The sequence below is a fragment of the Sitophilus oryzae genome, unplaced genomic scaffold (genome assembly GCF_002938485.1).
Source record: "Sitophilus oryzae breed Bouriz unplaced genomic scaffold, Soryzae_2.0 scaffold_1499_pilon_pilon, whole genome shotgun sequence".
Lineage (NCBI taxonomy): Eukaryota > Metazoa > Arthropoda > Insecta > Coleoptera > Curculionidae > Sitophilus > Sitophilus oryzae.
The window spans coordinates 5,204,112-5,226,109 of NW_022146168.1; the positions used below are offsets into that span (position 1 = coordinate 5,204,112).

Here is a 21,998-nt window from a genome sequence, read left to right on the forward strand (position 1 = left end):
ATAGCTAGACAACATCCACACCTAAAACAAGAATTATATATAACTATTTACAAAAGATAACAGGTTTGTAATATACAATTTAAAATGACTACAGTTTTATGTGAAACATAAATATACTATGTTATAATACTTGTTAGATATTTAACAGCTACATACATCTAATAGCCTATTCAGTTTTAAATATAAACAAAAATTTAAAACATCAAGATCCATATAATACTTTTTTTAGATATTCAAGAAAAACTAGGATGAATTCAGGATGATCTAGTGTTTCAAAGTAGCATTTTACCATGTTTTGATACTTGGGATTTTCACTACAACTTTTTAAAATATTCAGATGATAGCAGAACAAAATTTAAAACAATTTTTATAGATTATCTCAAGGGTTAGAGTTAGGGTTCCCAACCGTCCCGGTTTAACCGGGATTAACCAGGAATCAGAAAGTTTGTCCCGACGAAAATTTTGCCTTGGCCGGGACCAAAAAAATCACATTTACATATAATATATTTGAATTTTTAATATTTAATGTTTTGTTTTAATTATTTAAAAACTTAAAAATAATTGTCCCGGAATGGCCGATGCTCAAGTTGGGAACCCTAGTTAGAGTAGAATTTCATTTGTTTTGAAAACGATGAACATATTTTCTAAATGTGTCCGATTCTGTTTTGTTACATAGCTACAGGGTGTTAAAGCCTTAATAATCTTTCGATTTATTATAATTTTCTTCCAAGTACTTTTAGTGATTCGAATGAAATTTTGAGGGCAAAAGTTACTTTAAGATATATTTTAATGCTAAAAAAGTGTCGATAAATTCATCAGGGACGTGCATATGGGTTATCAATGGGATATTTAAAAAAAAAACGTGCACCACTGACTTTTTTGCTTTTGATATTAAAATTGTGCAGGCCGTTTAATGCCAATTAAAAGTTATCTCTTGATATTTTGTCGAATTCGGCAATCCTTGACGAGATAAACGCAATTTTATAATCACAATTAGTAAAATTAAAATTAATAAATTATATATTTTACCTAATTTATTATTAAATATTATTATTATTATTAGTATTAATCCAACCTACAGCAATTTCAAATAAAAAATAATTATATTTAAGATAAATACAAAAAACCTAATTTTAAAGTCTTAACATCATGTAACTCTAAAACGATGCATTTCCATATTATAGGAACTTTTTTTCATATTTTTAAATGAGGAATCGATGAGTACTTATTTAAAACTTTCGCAAGTTAATGATATTAAATTTTTTTAAAGGTTGCTTTAAAAAAATTTAATATCATTGGTTCAAGGCAAATTAATAAAATTGCGTTTATCTCATCAAGGAGGCCGAAATCGACAAAATATCAATAAACAACTTTTAATCGGCATTAAACTGCTCACACTATTTCGCTAACAAAAGAAAAAAAGTCAGTGGCGTGCATGCCTTTTTTAGAAAAATATTCCAGTGATAACCCATACGCACCTCCCTGGTGAATATGTCGACACTTTTTTAGCTTTAAAATATATCGCATTTATAGCAACTTTTACCCTCAAAATTTCATTTGAAACGCTAAAAGTACTTAAAAGAAAACTATAATAAATCGAAAAAATATTAAGACTAACACCCTGTAGCTACGAAACAAAGCAGAATCGGACCTATGTTTATATGAAAAATAGATCTTATTTTTATATGGGGGATCTCCCCACGCGAGATGGCACATGTTTTTTGAAACACCCTGTATTAAGTAAATATCCCAAACAACATAACTTGCATGGAACTTCATTTTCGAAACACTGGGCCATCCTGTATATTATACTTTACTGGCTGTAATTTCGAGAGATAAATATTCTTTGTACTTGATTTTTTTCAGATCTTTCCTTTTCTCATTTCTAATGGAAATATTTGTAGAACCTCGGAACACCCACACCAGCAGTTCCGTTTAGTCCCAAACTCGCTTTGATGGAACTCTTTTCGAACGCCCTGTACAACTCCTCTTCTTCGTTGACGCCGTTCCTCAAGCTCAAATTCGCAAACTCCCGATTGATGTGCCTCTGCAAGTCGATCTCGTCCAGTTCCAACATCGAATCCACTATACTCTTCCTACTCTCTTCGTTAATCTGTGGTTTGTGAAATCCGTTCTGCGCTATACCTTGACCGTTTACGTGCTCGCTCTGAATATAGACCGACTTGTTGATGTTAATCTGGTTATTCGGGCTGTCATACCAGTTGAAAGTTGGCGAATCACACGACTGAGGTGTGGCGCAATCAAATATTAACCGATCCTGAACCTTGGATCCTTTCTGGTTTGTTGTATGTAGGAGGTACTTGAATTTTTCCGCTGCCTCTTCTCCCGTGCTTTCCTTGAGGTAATTATACCACCTTTCCTGTAGACTGGGAGGTTGTAGCAGCATATCCGCCAACGACATGTTTTGAGGGAGCAAGTTTATGCAATCGTTCAGAACTGAGGCTTCGGGAAAGTGTACGTTATTCATAAACTGAATAAGTTTGTTGCTGGAAGGAGGGATGACAGGTTTGGGTAACGGAGGCGACGTTTTTGATATAACCAGCCCCACCTGATGGGGATGGATCGTTTTAGGCAAGGGCTGCGGCTGTATCGGCGCCGGTCTGTGTACAGGTGCCGGCGCAGGCGCCGTCACTACCCTCACCGTTTGCGAAAATCCGTGTGGTGGTACGATTCCCGCCGGTAGAGGGTTGAAAAGAAACGGTCTGGGTTGAGGAGGGGGATAAATGAGCTGCGGAAAGGGTATCCCGAAAGGCGGAACCACGTGCGGCGTTACTATTCCTCCCGGCGGCGGCAGCACTTCCTTCAATGGAATTGTCGGAGGCGCGATATTATTTACGATCGGCTGAGCAATGTAGCTCCGAGGAATAAATTCCGGCGCGAGAGGGTTTAGCGTGTAGATCTTCTTCAGTTCGATCGAGTCGAGTTGAAGCTTCAACTGGGTCCAGGTGATCCCGAAAAGACTATCGTTCTCGTTACAAATCTGTATGAACCTCTCCCATACTTTACTACACCGCCCGAGCGAACAAAGCGCTATGGGATCGCCGACCACCGCCACCAAACTTTGAGCTCGAGTAATGGCGGTATTGAGGAGTTTGGAATTCGATAGGAATCCGTAATCTAGGTCTTCGGACGATGCGTCGTTCGTACACGTTTTCCTCGTCCGTACCGTCGAGAGTATGATAGCTCGAAACTGTTTTCCCTGTATGTTCAAAACGCGTTCGACGCAAACGTTATCTATTCGTCGTTTTCGCAGTTCCGCCCGTATCCGAAACACCTGATCGGCGTACGGCGTCACCACGCCAATGGACTGGTCCGTGTACTTCCCCCACTCTTCCGGCCACGTTCTTTTCAGTTCCGCCACCCTCTCCACAACTTCGTATACTTCGGAATTATTGTAAAACGCCGTTGAGTTCTTATCCTGAACATCCTCGCCCCTCGTAGTAAAGAAACTCAAAGGAAAATACTTCGAGTGCTTCGGCTGTTTACTGCTAGACACCAGCTTCTGATCGTAGAACGACTCGGACGTAAACTGAATGATGCTTTCGTGAGCCCGATAATTCTCGCAAAGCAGGATTTTACATGGGAACTGGTTGGGATAGTGGTCATATAACCGTTCCAGTAGCGATATGTGTAGGTTTCGTTCTTTGGCAAAGTTTGAGACGATTTCGGGCCCGAGTTGCATGTGGTCTCCGGCGAGCACGAGGCGCGTGTGCTCGTTGGCGATGGCCAGGGGGGTGACGGTTTCGCATTCGATGGCCTGGGCGGCCTCGTCGAGGAGGATGTGCGTGAAGAAGCCGGAGGGGAGACCCATGGCTGACAGGTACACGGACGTGGAGAAAGTGACGACGATTATGCGGTGTTTCATGATGTCTTCTAATGTTGGAATGCAAAACGATCGGATACCGTTTTTCACTTCTATCAGGCAATACTGAAACAATGCGCCATAGTTAATTAAATAATAGTATACCGATTTGATCATTTTAGGAGTGTGGTCTGGATTTTAACATGTAAGACAGTGATGTAGGCAACTTAATGGAAAATCAAATGTATTAAAAAGAGATAAAAGTTGGGTTGATCCATTTCTTCTATGCGGTATTGCCGGATTTTGCATCAAAAGTTCAAACCGCACAAGTAGGCGTTTATGGAAAATGTTGCATCTAGGGTTGGAACCTTATTTTTCACAATTAGTTTTATTTTACTACAGATGTAATAAATTACATTTAACTTAGATATATTATCTTCATTTCAGTAGTATAGTATAGATGAAAGTTTTTAAAATTGTTTTTTTCTACACAAATTTTCCTACAAACGTAAAAACCGGCAACACTGGATGCCGCTTTTGATTTTGTCTCTCTGTCTGTCAACTGGTCATTTATATTATTCTCTGTCTTACACGTTAAAATCCAAACCACACTTCTTATATGACCAAATCGGTAGGTATACAGTACGTCTAAAAAATATTTTATGAATCATATGTTATGTAAAATAAAAATATCTTCTCCTAGAGTACAAACTGAGACCGAGTCTCGCTACATTTTTGTAATGTATACAGAGTGTGCCAAAAAGTTTGTCACAAACCATGTGGAATGTTATATGCGGAATGTCACCGATTGTCATTTCTAAGCCAACTGGACACCGTATTTTTTTTGGTCATACGGTATTATTGAGTTATTGAAAAAAATGTTATGTGGAATTACTTCAGTTATGCCCAATAACAAAATAAATAATATTGGCAAATGACATGCGTCAACTGTCGTGGCGGTTAAACTACGAAAATTCTCCTTATATATGCGAAAAGTGGGGTTAGGTGATAAAATATCGAAAAAAATAAAATAGAAAAAATTGTTCAAAACTCTAGTAATTCACCGCCATCACAGTTGTGACATGACATATGTCAATTTTACTTTTGTTATTGGCACGCTTAAGAAACAAACTTTTTTCAATATTTCAGTAATAAAAAATGATAATTTATTAACTTCTTAGAACGCCGGTGTATTTTTATTATTAAATATTTATAACGATTGGTTTATTTTCATTTGAAATATTTTTATTTCATCAAATTCCAACTTTTATAAACATTTATTTACTGTAATTTTATTAATCCATGTAATACAAACAAATCAAGCCAATTACTGTGTGTACCTTACTTTTATCAGTCAAAAAATCGAACGTCACTTATCAACCGGATGTCAAGTCCGCCATATTGAAACACTATCGCCGGCTCGCCAAGTGTCTTTTGTATAATCTTTCCTTTCTATTTTTTCAGTAGCAGGATAAATATAACGTCGTTTTCTGTATGTACATTCTCTGTATGCCAGAACATCTCATTTATTATAAGAAAAAACACTTTTTAGACTTACCTTCTGCACAACACTGTTAACTGTCGCCACCCATCTCTTCTGGTAGTAAATCCTCAAAGGTCTGGCGTTTTCCTCCCCTTCTTGTACCCACTTGTCCAAATAATCCTTGATGTACAGGTCAGCTGCACTGTTTGAATGTGTGCACAACAAAATCCTGTTCGAAGAGTCTTTGATCAGATTGCGTATGGCTTGTGCCAGTGTAAAGGTTTTTCCTGTCCCAAATGGACCTAAATAATAAGAAAAGGACAATAAAAAATCATTATTATTTCTAACTAAACACAAAATGACTTAGACTTACTTAAGATTTACTTAAAATGAGTCTGGCTTACTTAAAATAACTTCCCAAGTAGCATTTTTGGACACATTTTAGGTAATGTTTCTAATAATCGTGTCTGTTTCTTGACACAAAATGGAGAAACGGTATGGCACAAATAGGAAACATTTTCAAAACCTGTATATTTTATATGCAGGGTTCGGAAGTAGTTAATTATGACGTAGTTTACCTGATTAACTACGTGTAGTTTTTCTTCAAAAACTACGTCTTTTCCCGATCATTAACTACATGAAAACTACGTTAATAAACTACCTATTGATATTATGAATAATTTTGCTTTATATGAGGAGTCTAAATAATATGATGTGAATGGTTATATTTAAAGCCATATTTCTTCTGTTTCCTCAAATACATTATATGTTTTCTAAAGCTTCAACTTATTATAACCTCACCTACAAAATGACTTAGACTTACTTAAGATTTACTTAAAATGAGTCTGGCTTACTTAAAATAACTTCCCAAGTAGCATTTTTGGACACATTTTAGGTAATGTTTCTAATAATCGTGTCTGTTTCTTGACACAAAATGGAGAAACGGTATGGCACAAATAGGAAACATTTTCAAAACCTGTATATTTTATATGGCTTTATTACGTGCGTTTCCAATATGGCGCCACTAGCCGTTTCCTGAAATGTTTCGATGCCGAATCAAAAATTTTAGAGAAAATGTTGCGAAACAATTGCAATTTGTGTTCAAGATGTTCCTGTGCTCAGCAGTCACTGTTTCTAAATGTGAAGAAATAAAATACCAAACTAAAATAGTTTATGTCTGTGTCTGGATTTCAAAACGAAAACAATCAACAATGTCGACCTCCGCCATAATTTTTTTGTCTTAAGAACTTTGTTTTTAGGTTTGCTCTCGCAAAAAATGTCTGGTAAAAGCAAATTCATCGTTTAATATAATAATGTACTTTCAGATTTTTAATATTATATTATTATTTGTTGCTAATATTGTTGTTAATATTACTATTTGTTGCTACAGAATATTTTGTTGAAATATAGATTTATATTTCTATATCATGGTTCTGAAAATCAAAATATATAAATTAATGTAAGTAGAATGTTGTAATTTGTAATGCGTTCTTATGAGTTTAAAAGCTAACATAACCTAACCTAACAGCCGATAAAAAGTATAATTTTAGTTAAAAACGCTATAACTAGACAACATGGCGGAATTTTAATTCATTATTTTATAAAAAATGACATGGAGTCCCACACAAACCATCTACATTATATCATATTTGTGTCTAAAAAGAATTCGTGTTTCGAAAATGAATCGACAATAAATGGAAACCTTGTTTCCAAAATGTTTCGATTTAGCGCTATCTGTGTAGAAATTTCGAACTAGTCACCTGTCAACAACGCCAATCAAAACTTCTGGTCAAAATAATTAAAACATTTTTATTTAATGATAACAATACCCAATATATACAACTTAAAATTCTATACATACTAGGTCTTTCGGAAAAAATTAGAAGGATAGGAAAGCAATATAACACACGAACATCTTTCAAAATACAAAATACACTTAGATCTATTTTATCACATACTAAACCAATGAATACAGAACAACAAACAAAAAATGTAATATACGAAATACCATGTGACATGTGAATGCGATAAATTTTACATTGGTGAAACATCTAGACCCTTAAATGTTAGAATTAAAGAACATAAAGATTATTTAAGAAAGGGAGATTTTCACAAATCTAAGATTTGTCATTCATGGGACACAGGGCACAGAGTAGATTTTGATAACGCCAAAATTATAATGAAAGAAGCGATAGCCTCTAAAAGAAAAATAAAAGAGGTTTTTTTAATACAATCTAATAAAAATAAATGTATTGCTTATGCATCTGTAGATGTTACGCTTCTTTGATTTTAAAGAACATAACATAAATAAACATAACATACGTAAAATTTAAAAATAATCATACAGAAAGTTTGGGCTTTTTGGTTTTACCTTATTAAGTAATTGTTATCAGGTAGTAATTGTTAATCTTGAAGTTTAACTTGGATATAATGTCATTTTAACAGAACGTCAACGGTTTCTTGTAGACGTATCTGCTTTAAAAAAAACTAAAGCGTTCTAATAATAGTTTGAATTTAAATATTTTAAATAGTTTTTTTTTTCTTTAGTCTTTGTATTTTTTTTTCCGACGACGGAAAGAGATAGACTTTCTGAAACGTTAAGCTTTTTTTTCTTTGTTAGGCAAATTTGTATAACTGTAAACATAACTGCATAATCGAATCCGAAGAAAATGTGAGCTAGACATAAGTGAACAGCAAATGGGATTTCGCGAGGGACTGGGGACGAGAGAAGCCCTGTTTGCGCTATCGGTGCTTTTGCAGAAGCGCAGAGATCAATGAAAGGAGGTACACCTATGCTTCATAGACTACACGAAGGCATTCGACTGCGTCAACCACAATGAATTGCTGAGCATCCTTGAAAGAAGAGGCCTGGATACCCAAGATCTGAAAATTATCCAAAAGCTATACGAGCAACAAGTAGCGACAGTAAAACTACAGGACACTGAAACAACAGCAATACCTATCAAGCGTGGAGTTAGGCAAGGATGCGTATTGAGCCCTATGCTCTTCACTATGTACTCCGAACTAATATTTCGAAATGCGCTTGAGGGATCAGAAGACGGCATAAAAGTGAATGGCAGGCTGATTAACAACATGAGATATGCTGATGATACCGTCGTTATTGCAGACACCACTGAGGGCCTGCAAAGACTTCTTGATAGACTGTCCTCGGTGGGCGACTCAATGGGTCTCAGGATAAATACAAACAAAACAAAAGTCATGGTGATAAATAGAGATGCAAGACAGGCAACGGAGGTAGTCGTAGGTGGGACACCAATAGCAAGAGTCTCAAAGTTTAGATATTTGGGCAGTTGGATTAGTGAAGACCTAAACCCAGACATTGAGATCAGAGCTCGAATTGAGATGGCTAGATCAAACTTCCTAAAATTGCGGAACCTACTGTGCGATAAACGTCTCAACATCCATATAAAAGACAACTTCGTCAAGTGCTACGTACTTTCCACACTTCTCTACGGGGTTGAGTCGTGGACACTCAAAGTAAGCCCAATGAATAAGTTGGAAGCATTTGAGATGTGGGTATATCGCAGGATGCTGAGAATACCATGGACTGACCGTGTCTCGAATGAACGAGTTCTAAACCAAATGAACAAGGACCGAGAACTCCTCGACATAATAAAAAAGAGGAAAGCAGCCTATTTGGGCCATATCATGAGACATAGCAGGTATTAGAGATGAGCAGAAAATCGCAAACTGCGATTTAATCGCAGCGATTGTAAATTCGCAATCGCAACCTGTGATTCCTTTCCATAGCAAACTGCGACTTGCGATTGAAACATATATCTGCCGATTTTGGATTTTTAGGCAACCAATATTACACCAGTTGCGATTTGCAATCGCAGTGGGCACGCGAACGAAGAGCTGCGAACGAAAATCACAGCATTGCGATTTTCGTTCGCACCGGCGTTGCATCGACACGGCACTGAGAAGCCGAACGATGAGCTGCGAACGAAAATCGCAATATTGCGATTCTCGTACGCCCTGCCGGCGGCGGCGCGTCTTCAACACGGCAGTGGACAGGCGAACGAGGAGCTGAACGAAAATCGCAGCTCATCCCAGCATTGCGATTGCGATTTTCGTTGGCACCGGCGCGGCATCGGGAGTGGGCACGCCAACGAAGAGCGGCGATTGCGATTTTCGTTCGCAGCTCCCAACCCAACACATCGGCCTAGACTAGATCGCAAAATCACATTCGCAATCAGGGCCCCGTAATTTTTATGAAGCGATGGAAAATAGGCTTATTATATGTTTATATACCGCATAATATATATAATTTATTAGTTTTAAATTTTGATAATAGTTTCAGATTTATAATATAATTATGGATTGAGAAGGTTAAAAAATTCTTGTTTTCGGTTATGACTAATTATAGTTACAGTTGCTCCCAGGTAATGATTCAGGTAAAATGTGATTGATTCAAATTATAAAAAATTATCTATTTTTATCCTTTATTTACTAGAAGATATAGAGCACGGAAAAGAAACAGCCCTTTTTATTTATTATATTTTGTTATATATAATATTATTATAAACATTTTTATAACAATCCATAATATAATATAATTTTCTGAATATACTAACAGTTGTGGATCGGCTGCTATGTTAATTTAAATACATCCTTTACAATCAGTTTTTTCATTTTAGAGAAATTGTAAATATAATAAAATGTGATATTGTCCTTTTATTTATCTAAAAGTACGAAAGTTTGCACTTGAACTGGACGGGCCGTATCAAAGCCGTCGGCGTCGGCTTCTTTTGAGTTACATATAAAGAAAATGTTTTTAAAAGAAAACAAGATAAAATAAACAGTTTTTTTCTAGTTATCTGAATTAAGGTTGGCGGCAACCTTTTTATAATAAATTTTCGTTAGTATACCTACTTTCTAAAAGCACATTCGAATATTTTGAACATTTTATGTATTTTTAATTTCCCTTTTAAATTTATTCGGTCTGTTCTAATCAAAAAATGTTTAAAAAAAAGAAACTAAGTTATTTGTGGATTTTTTTGGTAGGTAATTGATGAAAATTTTAAGTGCAATATGTGTGCAACAAAAATATCATAAAAAACACGCACTACAAATTTTAAAAGGCACATAGCATCGAAACACCCAACAGTTTCTTATTAAAAAAAAATTATTCCGCTATTTATTCTGTTTTTTATTAGAAATTTTGGGATTGAGCTTCCCAGATTACAGCGTACCAATTTAAAAATATCAAAATCGCAATCGCAGGTTACAGTCGCAGCGATTTATAAATCACAATCGCAGTTTGGCAGATTGGAAAATCGCAGTTTTGCTCATCTCTAGCAGGTATGAATTCTTTCAGCTCATCATCGAGGGTAAAATTGAGGGAAAGCGCGGACCCGGACGACGGCAATGCTCCTGGCTGAAGAACATCAGAGATTGGACAGGCCTGGACTCACATACTTTGCTGAGAAGAGCGAAAAATAGAGAGAAATTTGCCATGGTTGTTGCCGATCTTCACTGAATGGAGAAGGCACTTTAAAAAGAGAAGAAGTAAACATAACTTCTGACAAGTAGTTTCCGTTTGGGTTTAATGCAGAAGTGTTTACAAAAAATAACTATTTTATTTTGTAGATTTTCTTGTAGTGCAGTGGCGAAATACCTATATAGGATTTTTTTGGAGAGATGAATCCGCCACATAGGTATAGACATTTTTTATTTTTATTTACTCATTATAACACAATGGGCTCTTTCACAAAAAATAAAATACCCAATTCAAGGCCAAAATCTGAAATAGAAGACTATTTTCAGTATATTTATTAAAAAAAAAATAGTTCCATGACATTGAATAATTTTTTTATAGGCCCTCAAAATTGCTTTAATTTGAAATAATTTTAAACTGCCAATTGATGACGTATGAAAAATACGACCAATCACATTGCAGAACCGTGTTCGTGCGCCAGCCAACAACTGGCAACATTGCGATTTGATTTGACCAGCACCACCTCTACTCAAGGCTAATCAACATGATATGGGCAAGGCAAATATGGCGGCGAAGGCAGCGCATTATTAAATTGTTTACCTTTAACCTGAAAAGCCGGTAGTGGTTTCTCGTTCCGATTGCATACCAGAAATAATTAATTATCTCTAGTTTGTTGTGCTTCTGCAACACGTTTCTTTAGTTCTTAGTATTCAGAACATGGTGTGATCAGAAAAGTGTGATAACAGTGTAATAAAAATCCAAACCAGACATTCCACATAGGGAACTTCAAACTTTTGTGCTTGTCGTACTCCTCTATTATTAATTATTTTAAGGTAAGAACTAGAAGTATTTATCAAGATATTACACCTAAATGAGTAAAAAGCTTTCGCCGCCAGTCTGCATAGTACTTTGTAATGGTTGCTTACAATAATCAAAAGATAGATATTAAAGGGTAGGTATTAACATTTTATATTGTAGCATGCCTTTTACATGCTCTGTTCCAAATTGTCACGGGAATTATAGAGGGGGTCCCAAGGTTTCTGCTTTTATATTCCCCAAAAATGTCGAGCTTCGTAAAAAATGGTTGACAGCTATTAAAAGAGATAATTTCACTCCTACTAGCAGTTCTCGGGTAAGAAGTTGCATTAAATATGCCTCAAAAAGGCCAAAGGCCAAAGCCTCTGTTACCCTAGTGAGGATGTAGTTATGGCTACTGGTTACACTTACCTCACTATAAGTAAAATATTGGAAGAAGAATCAAGCTTTTTACATCAAAAAGATCACAGAAAGATATTGACAACATTGACATTTGAAAATATAAATGGCCTGGATGTAAGTCTTTTTTTAGATCACAATTGCCCCATACGTCAGAATTTTATTATTAAATCCATCTTGTTCGGGAATATCCAATATTTTATTGAAGAACTATGAAAAATTAGTGAAATATTACGTAATCTAACCCGACATTTGTGTGAAAAATGTCTATTTGGAAATAAAACAGGTTTTATAATACGCGCCAACTAAAGCGCTTCTATCTCCGCCACATTGGAAAGTGTGGAGGTGGTGGTGGGTCAGCATGGAGGCCCGGCCGCGGCCGTGTTGCCGCTTTTCAACATGCCAGGTGTGACGTATTAAAAACAACGTGCGGATTTTTATTCTGGGCTTTTTTGTTTTTATTTATTTTCTTAAGAACGACTTCAAATTTTTCGAAAGTGAGATAGCAGAAAATTCTAGAATTAATTGCTTTATTCAATTATGCTAATTCCAAAATATAGTGAAAGAGCCCATTAAAACATAAAAACATGTATTCCATTGTGGAAAAAAGAGAAAAAAAAAACGTTTGCTGCTAACATTTCTCTTGGGTATGGGTTGTGGCTGTTAATACATTTATTCCTAAAACAAATCATCTCTGTAATGTGTATAACAAATTATTATAAAATCGCATAAGAAAAACATCTGTATTTGTACTCACCATATGTCCTTCCTTCTGCTTTTTTAATTATAGTACTAGAAAAACTTGAAGAATGCTTAAATGCGAAAACTGCAGAACAAAATCCAAACAATTAAATTAAGGTTATGTTCTTATATTTGACAGAATATCAAATAAATTATGGAAACTTTTCAGGCACAACACGGGTACGAAACCTTTGTAAATGTGAGCCACGTTTGTTTTTTAAAAGTTTCGAAAAATTTGTGACACTAAGATCTTTATTGTTATACCTTATGTAGCGAAACCATATTTTGTAAAATGTTTCGAAATAAAAAGCAATTTATGTGACGAAACTGTTTCGCAATGTTTCTCAGCAGATATTTTGTTTCGATTATGTGTCTAAAAATGCTACTTGAGTTAGACTTACCTATGACTAGAATTGGTGGTAACTGGATGCACAAAGGTGTAGTAATGGCCACCACCGCCTCTTTCTGCTTGATGTTCAGCCGCGAATCCAGATTCCTGGACCACTGTCTGGAAGGCGACCACGGAATGGCCGGTTCCAGGTAGGTGTCCGGAAAGATGAGCTTGAAATTGGCCATCTTGTCTAGGATGTAGTGCCATTCGCAGTAGGGAATGCGATTCAGCTGGAACTGGATTTGTACCTCGATGTCGGAATCGGGAGTGAGCTTCAATTCTCTGACAGTATCGCTCGATAATCTAAAATTAAGAAAAAAAGAATTAAAAACTTAGAAAGAATAGAAAATGAATTAAAAACAATATAAAATTTATGCGTGATAACAGAGGGGCATATAATAGGCACTGCCTTACCTCAAATAAATCGTATTCTTTCCTTTATCTTCTATCAGACATTCGTAAACCTTCCTCCTCAATCCAGTGGCTCCCGTCGTGGGGCACAAATACACCGAATTACACTGCATCAGGATGAGTCTTCCTTCAGACGTATCCTCCGATAGTTCCTTTCCCAAATTTATAGAAGCGAACAGCTCTCCGTTGTTCGAGTACTTTGCAGTACTGGCGGCCATGCTGTTGGGCGACAAGATGTAGCTATGAGCTATCTGCAGTTTCGTCGTGAGGTTATACTGGGCGATCAGGTCGTACCTGGACATTTCCTCCACGAATAATAGCTCATGCATTCTCTCCCTGGAAGAAAAACGGTATTTTTGTTATACAGGCTGTCTCATTTTTGCTTTATTGGGTGGATATCTCCTTTAACGCTGAAGATAAAGGATTGCGATTTTCGCCAATGTTAGCTACTTTTGAAACTTATGTGCGATTTGAAATATATATATATATATATATATATATATATATATATATATATATATATATATATATATATATATATATATATATATATATATATATATATATATATATATATATATATATATATATATATATATATCGGTATCAAACAAATTGTCATACCATGTTTCATTTATGAAATACAGGGTGGAATTGGAAAGATTACATATTAAATACCGGTATATGGGTTATCCTTCAAGAAAATAGAATTCAGTGGCTGATTTTTGCTATGAATTGTCATAACTTATACATTTGGGGTCAAATTTACCTGTAATCACTTCGAGAAAATTTCCTTTCCATCATCGTGGAGTGAGACAGAATAAATGTATCCGCTTGAGGACACGGATACATTGCCTTGAGTTTCTTCTCCCATTCCTCGCTGGAAGAACCGCTCACCAGACTGGACTGGAAAGACACGATATCGGAATTGTGAGCGGTCCACCTTTCCGCAATGGAGAGCGTGATTTCTTTGCGTATCTCGTTGATTTTCTCCACTTCCGATTCCGGTACCAGATCCACGCATAAATGTTTCACCTAGAAAAATGAAAATAAAACCGTATACAGAACTGGTTAACCTAAACCGGTGGTCTGAGTTTCAATGTGTAAGATAATGATGGAGATACTCTAATGGAAATTCAAACGTGTTTAAGAGAGAGAAAGAGAGAGAGAGAGAGAGAAAAGAAGTCTGATACATTTATTCTATGCAGTATATTTTTCAAGAATAGTACTGACGCATTATGAAATTTTTGCATAAAACTCTGAATGAGCTCTTAAAAAACATTTAACTGGGCTATAATTAAAATATAATAAAGCAAAACAGACAGAGGAAAATACGAAAGTGTAAAGCTGCCACACCAACGTTAAATAAAATTTTTAGCAGAATTTAGTTTTTCTATAAATTTCCATTTTTTCTGTAAATTCTAAATTTACACTTTTTCTGTAAATTGCATGCAAAATGTTCTATCCTGTAAGACGACGCCGACGTCTCTCTGTGTGAATTGTAAATTTACTGAAAATCTGTAAATTTATAGAAAGTACAAATTTACAGAAAAAAAGTGAAAAATTTACAGAAAGTGTAAATTTACAGAAAAAGTGTAAATTTACAGAAAAGGTGTAATTTACAGAAAAAAGTGTAAAATTTACAGAAAGTGTAAATTTACAGAAAAAGTGTAAATTTACAGAGAAAGTGTAAACTTACTGCAAAATTGTAATTTACAGAAAAGTGTAAAATCTACAAAAAGTGTAAATTTACAGAAAAAGTGACAGTTTACAGAAAACGTGTAAATTTACAGAAAAGCGTAAATTTACAGAAAAAGTTTAAATTTACAGAAAGCGAAAATTTACAGAAAAAGTGTAAATATACAGAAAAAGTGCAAATTTACAGAAAATGTGTAATTTACAGAAAAAAGCGTAAAATCTACAGAAAGTTACACGTTTTCTGTAAATTTACAGAAAAGCGTAAATTTACTGAAAAAGTGTAAATCTAAAAATAAATGTAAATTTACAGAAAATGTGTAAATTTTGTGCTAAAAATGTCTTTCAATGTTGCTTTGGTAGCTCTATGCTTTAGTAGAAAAGTGCCGTTAGATAAATAAAATTGAAAATCGATTGTTTTTCAGAGATTAAAAAAGGTTTTGCTAGACATACAAACGTAAATAAAAAATTTAAACAATACCTCTTTTTGATTCAAGTTCTAAGTAATCATAAATTATCTGTGAACTGTTTATCTCTATGACCGTATTCTGAATTATATTTCTGTTTTAGATAAAGTAAATAAAAATTTAAATGTTTTCATTCAACCTTTGAAGTATTATTTTCAAAAATTATACAGGGTGTAAATACCCCAATATAAATTATAAGAATTAATTTAAGTAATTAATGAATAAATACGAAAAAAATTAGGAACTTTATTACTTCTTAAAAATACGGGAATTTATTCATATAAAAATTTTTTGATGTGACTTCCTGCAAAGTTATTTGGTTATACAGGGTGGACAAAAATCATATCAATTTTATTTCAAAAACTGGTTGCACTAGAAAATTGATTATATAAGAATTGATTTCGAATTTTATATGAAAATGCCTTTATGAAAATACCCTTATTTTTTAAAAGCAATCACCTAATTTTTTTCGCAACTACTCATTTGCACCCTGTATAGTTATTTCAAAAAATTAAAAAACTTTAAATTACCAAAACTGGTTCGGTCGAAAAATCGAACACCACAGTCTGCCTGAACGTTCCGAAAATGTTCGTCTTAAACATTATCGTTATCCGGTACTCCACGACAGCGTACGATTCCTGATGGCACAGAGGCGATATCCACTCCTGATCGTTTTTCAACTCAACTTTGGCGTTCTTCACGAAAATCGTCGATATATAGAAGTGCGTTCGGTAGGTGTCCTGTAGCAAAGCCACGGCTTTCAGCGGTTTTCTCGTTTTGATCAAAAACGTCCAGTTGTGATAGCTATTCTTCGATGAGACGGTCACTGAAAGGGGGCAAGAGCAACGGTCGTCGACGTCATCGATACGATCTTTCATTAGTTCGTCCGGATTGGGGCTCTGAATCCACCTGTCCAAAAGTTCTTCTGTGTAAGATTTTCCTGCAAAACATAAAGAGTGTAAAAAATGTCTATACCTATGTGGCGGATTCATCTTTCCAAAAAAATCCTTTATGGGTATTTCGCCACTGCATTGCAAGAAAATCTACAAAATAAAATAATTATTTTTTGTAAACACTTCTGCGTTAAACCTAAACGGACGCTGCTTCTCAGAAGTTATGTTTACAGTAATACAAATTTGCCTAACAAAGAAAAAAATGCTTAACGTTTCGGAAAGTTATCTTTTTCCGTCGTCGGAAGCAAAAAAATACAAAGAATAAAGAAAAAAACTATTTAAAATATTTAAATTCAACTATTCGAGAACACTTTACTTTTTTTAAAACAGATACGTCTACAAGAAACCGTTGACGTTCTGTTAAAAAAAACAGAACGTTTTTGTTAGGCAAATTTGTATTACTGTAAACATAACTTCTGACAAGCAGCGTCCGTTTAGGTTTAACGCAGAAGTGTTTATAAAAAATAATTATTTTATTTTGTAGATTTTCTTGCAGTGCAGTGGCGAAATACCCATAAAGGATTTTTTTGGAAAGATAAAGAGTGTATTAAGTAATTCCTATTAGAGATGAGCAAAAAATCGAAAACTGCGATTCAATCGCAGCTATTTTAAAATCGTAATCGCGACCTGCGATTGGCTCTCATAGGAAAGTGCGATGATTGCAATTTCTTCTATTTGCGAGTTTAGGCAATAATTATTACTATAGTTGCGATTTGCGATTTTGCTGCGATTTGTGATTTTGCTGCGATTGTGATTTTGTAAACTAGGACTGTGATAACCTGGTATCTGCGAGGTTGAATTTTTAGGTTGGGAGTTGCGATTTGAGATATTGTTGTGAATGTAATTTTGGGGTCTATTGAAGGATTTTATAGTAAACTGCGACTGAATTTTCTCGCCGATATTATTTATTTATAGAGAAGGTATTATTTTATAGGGCCACGATCATAATATATCAGGTGTTTCTCAAGAGTGGTTGACTTCTATAACCTTTTTATTTTTTTCTGATAAAAAAAAAGAAATTTGGTATGTTAGTATACAAATATAGCATAAATTAGGATTGATTGACGTATACAATTGTTTTTGGCTACTTCCCGTTTCACCGGAAATGACTACAACTTTTGACTTGTAAATGACACCCTCGGTATGTTTTTACTTTATTCGATAGAAAATGACACTCTGAATAGAATGGCATATAATATGGCAACTTTTGACATTTTTTGCTTAAAAAATCGTATTTTAAATTTCAATCTAGAATGTCATGGCTGTGCTAAAAACACTAATTTTTAATTAAGATGCCTTGGAAAAATAGATTTGAGCGTCTATTGTTTTTCGTGTCATATTTTTAATCATATCTCAATGTTAACCGATAAAAATTGGAACGAGGGTGGCTCCTTTGCATATTTAGAAAAAGCAACTTTTTTTTTACAAAGGGGTAAGCAATTAAAAAAAAATAATTCTTTTAGATTTTTTAAGAATTGTATAAAGAATTAGATAACTGAGAACTGTAAAAAGAGTAGGTATGTGTAGTTACAGCAGTTGCAGCATATATAATATGTTTTAATACCTACACACCATATACATATAAGTTTTAATACCTATAATGTGTTACAGATGTTAAAAAAACTTAAAATATATACACAGCTAGTACAACAGCTAGTTAAAAGCGCAGTCGCAGGTTACAGTCGCTGCGACTTAAAAATCGCAATCGCAGTTTCAATTGCGATTGGAGAATCGCAGTTTTGCTCATGTCTAATTCCTATACCATTGTTGCACACTATTAAAATAAGGTGGGAGGACCATGAAAGGCAATGCTCCTAACCATATATATCCAACTATAGAAAAGTCTAAGTTATTGTCATGCGATGACAAATTCCTTCCACTCACACTAAGCCCCATTAAACTCAAGTAAAACAGACGCTCGCTATTTTGTTAAAGTTATTTTGTTTGTGCTCGCTATTCTGTCAATGTTAAAATTGTAATTCGCGCGCACAGGAAAAGGTAAGTTTTTATGTAAATAATTTATTATTATCTTATTTTTTTTAATGTGAATTGTCATATAAGAATTTGTATTAAATTATTTTAATATTAATACTAAAAGTAATTAGTACTAAAGAAAAAAAATAATAATTTTGCTTTGATTTCAGTTAAAATATCGGTAGTGCACCTATGAAAGCCGGTGGTTCCTTATAAGGCCAATCAAAAATTTGATGTTTGTTTTCCTGCTAGGGTACATGGGCCTTACTAGAAACATTTACAAATCATGAACACTTAATTTTAAGTTATAAATACTTACCGGGAAAGTTAAAACAATGTTTTATGTTTATAATATTATTATTTATAAGGATTATTCAACTTTTTAGCTAAAGAAACATTTTGGCCTTACAAAGAACAAATCCATAAGAATGTCATTATAGGTAATTTTTTTGTTTTGTAATTTAATTCCAAAACGCATTGGCAACTTATTTGTAATCAATATAATACTCATTACTGTAATTTCCATTAATATATTCTTAATTATACGATTGTGTTCAAAGTATGTTCATTGAGTTTTTTAAACAAGATTCGTTTCTTTCATTTATGAAGTAAACGAACTAATAAAAACTATTTATTCATTACAGTGGCCTTCCATGGTTCGCCCACCTTACATCTATGATTTTCTGTTACAACGGCGAAAAAGTACCTGTTTTATAATAATTCAAACTAATAACTTTTTCCCCCAAGTTTAATAATAACACTTACCAAAAAGTTCCTTTTCTCTGGCTCTTTGCAATTTCATTTCTCTGTAATGAAACCTCTCCTTCCATTCTATAAGTTCTTGTGCTCCGTGGGCCTGAACACATTGCACACCAAATCTGCATCAACAGTACAGATTATTTATGTTATTATCAGTTATTTAACAAAAAAAAGCTTTAATGTAAATGCAATGTTTAAAACAGTAGCTAGTTTAACTAGATATCTAATAATTTATATCTTTTTTTTCTTTTTATTCTTGGCTTTAGGTCGTTGGGGTTGCAAAGATGTTACTAGATTTTGTTCAATATTTTATTTTTATGACGACGTTTCGACAGTATATGTCTTTCTCAAGTCTCTTCACCCATTAGGTTGCGTCTTCACAATTCTTTCAATTAACCATAGTGTTTAGTAAATTAGTAAAATTAAAACGAAAAAACATGTAATTTTACTACAAAATTCTATTTACGATTTAGATTTCATTTGTAAACATGCAAAGCTAAATTTGAAAGTTATCTTGTTTGGTAATAATCATTAAATATCTCAATTTTGCAAAATTACATTATTTTGTGAAACTATGCAAAAATATAAGATTTGTAAAAGTCACTTACTAATGATGTTGTAACATATACATACTGTAAATTTGTTAAACAAAATGAGTCTAATTTTATAAAACAAAACAAAGTACATCTCACCTGGTGTGTCTGGGGTACCACAGACTTAGGAAATCACGAGGTGGTAGCAGATAGTAGTAATTACTACAGCCCAAACTTTTTAAGGGCTTATCAGAGAAAATACGGAAGCTCCCCATAAAGCAGTTTAGTGACAGTAAAAAACTATTTGATGGTCAAGTCATACACACACACAAGACAAGAGTTAATATACTCTTATCATCTAGAGGTTTTAATTTAAGTGTAGTATTGTTATAGTTGTTGTTTATTTTTCTTAATTTGTATGCTGTAAAAATGTATTGAGATTTCTTGTTTGTGTACTTATACTGTATAAATAAAAAACAAAATTTGACTTGTGTTAGCCACAATTGTGGCATTTGCATCAGTAAATGATTATTTATTTATTTATACCCACATTATTTTTTGGAAATTTACATATATTTCCATCAGTATAGGCAAAGCTTTGAAATATATATTTTACACTCTAATTATATACCTGCAAGAACCGGTTTCCTTCCAATTCTGACATAGCATGTAGGTATCTGATTTAAATCCTCTCGGTGGAGGACGCCAGAACCAATCATGTCCATCGTCGGACATTATCATCATTTCATGCATTTCCGTCTGGCAATGGGCTCTCAAATCCATCTTGTCGGTAAAGGACACATTGCAATAGATGCAAGATATCAAAGGGATTTGCCGTTCCATCTTAAAAAATTAATAGAACTAGCATAAAAAAAAGATTTTCTTTGTGAGAAAGATTTACATTTAAAAAAAATACAACTTTTATTCAAAACATTATTTAAAAAATATTTATTTTCTTTTAATATCCCCAAATATCTACTAAAATAAATCAAGCATTCTGGTATAAACCAATCAATATATTTAGTGAAGAATATGTTCAGAAATAAAAGAAAAACAATTTTATTGTTTTGTTGATATTTTTTATATAAATATGAAGTTTTTTTTGGAGAAAAATGATTTCAAAAAAAAATGCAAAAAACTTACCTTGCTTGTTAAAGGTTGAGCAGTATTATTCGTCATCGTATAGTTTCTTGTATTTAACACTTCAATCAAATCAAATCCACAAATTTTCGTGTACACAAAGTGTTTTACTTAATATTTCTCGAACAGAACGTACAATATTTTAATTGTTGAGCGTTACATACTCTTTAAACGACTGAACTAATCCAGCAGAAGTTTAAGCTGGAATATTAGTTGCCGGCATTTAAATAATTTCCTGTAACATTTATAGCAGCAATTGAATATTTAATAATCCAAATGAAATTACATTTTCTTATATTTTATGATAGCCACAGTCGATAGGTATACTCCGAAAACCTCAAAAAAAGGCAGGTAGGTAAAACCGGGCCAAATTGGTACGAATTATTTTTCGAAAACTGGAAATACTACGAGAGTACTTTTTTTCCGATCTTCTCTTTGGACGTACTTTTCTGCCGCTTGAAATTCCATTATGTGCGCCGTAGAACAAGCAAAATCACTTTGCACGTGTAAAACGTGCCGTATGAAGTTATGCAGAAGCATAATGTTCAAATAATATGTTAAGAAATTAAAATTATTTTAAATAACTCAAAAAGAACATCACAATTTATTTGTCAACCGGGAAACGTCAAGTCAAAACTAAACAAAAAACATGATCACCTTGAAGTTAGGCTTTCATATCTTCTTTTTTATTTGTGGGATCTTAACCATTCACATACAAATTATATAATTTAGACCATCAGTAATAGGGTTTTACGCATAAAGAAAATAGGTTCCGCTTTAATGTACCTATTCTCTGGGTTCCGCCTAGATTAGCCTTACCAGCGAAAAGGAGATGTTATGATAATTCATCTTTAAACTATTACAGTATTTTACACCAATTTTACAGAGGAAATATTAAAATTTATTTTTTTTATATATGATATGTTCTGATGACATTTCTTTGACTATGATA

At 33.9% G+C, this 21,998-nt stretch overlaps 1 protein-coding gene across 1 annotated transcript; it reads right to left on the reverse strand.

Annotated features, from left to right (window-relative positions):
- Positions 1-1,626: 1,626 nt before the first annotated feature.
- LOC115877898 (probable helicase with zinc finger domain) lies at positions 1,627-21,664 on the reverse strand. The gene is made up of 9 exons (XM_030894247.1): positions 21,050-21,664; positions 20,538-20,749; positions 19,380-19,492; positions 16,218-16,627; positions 14,295-14,560; positions 13,529-13,861; positions 13,125-13,417; positions 5,382-5,608; positions 1,627-3,949 (listed from the first exon to the last, which is right to left on the reverse strand). The coding sequence occupies exons 1-9, from the start codon at positions 21,083-21,085 to the stop codon at positions 1,886-1,888; spliced, it is 3,954 nt and encodes a 1,317-aa protein (XP_030750107.1). The 5' UTR covers positions 21,086-21,664; the 3' UTR covers positions 1,627-1,885.
- Positions 21,665-21,998: the final 334 nt, after the last annotated feature.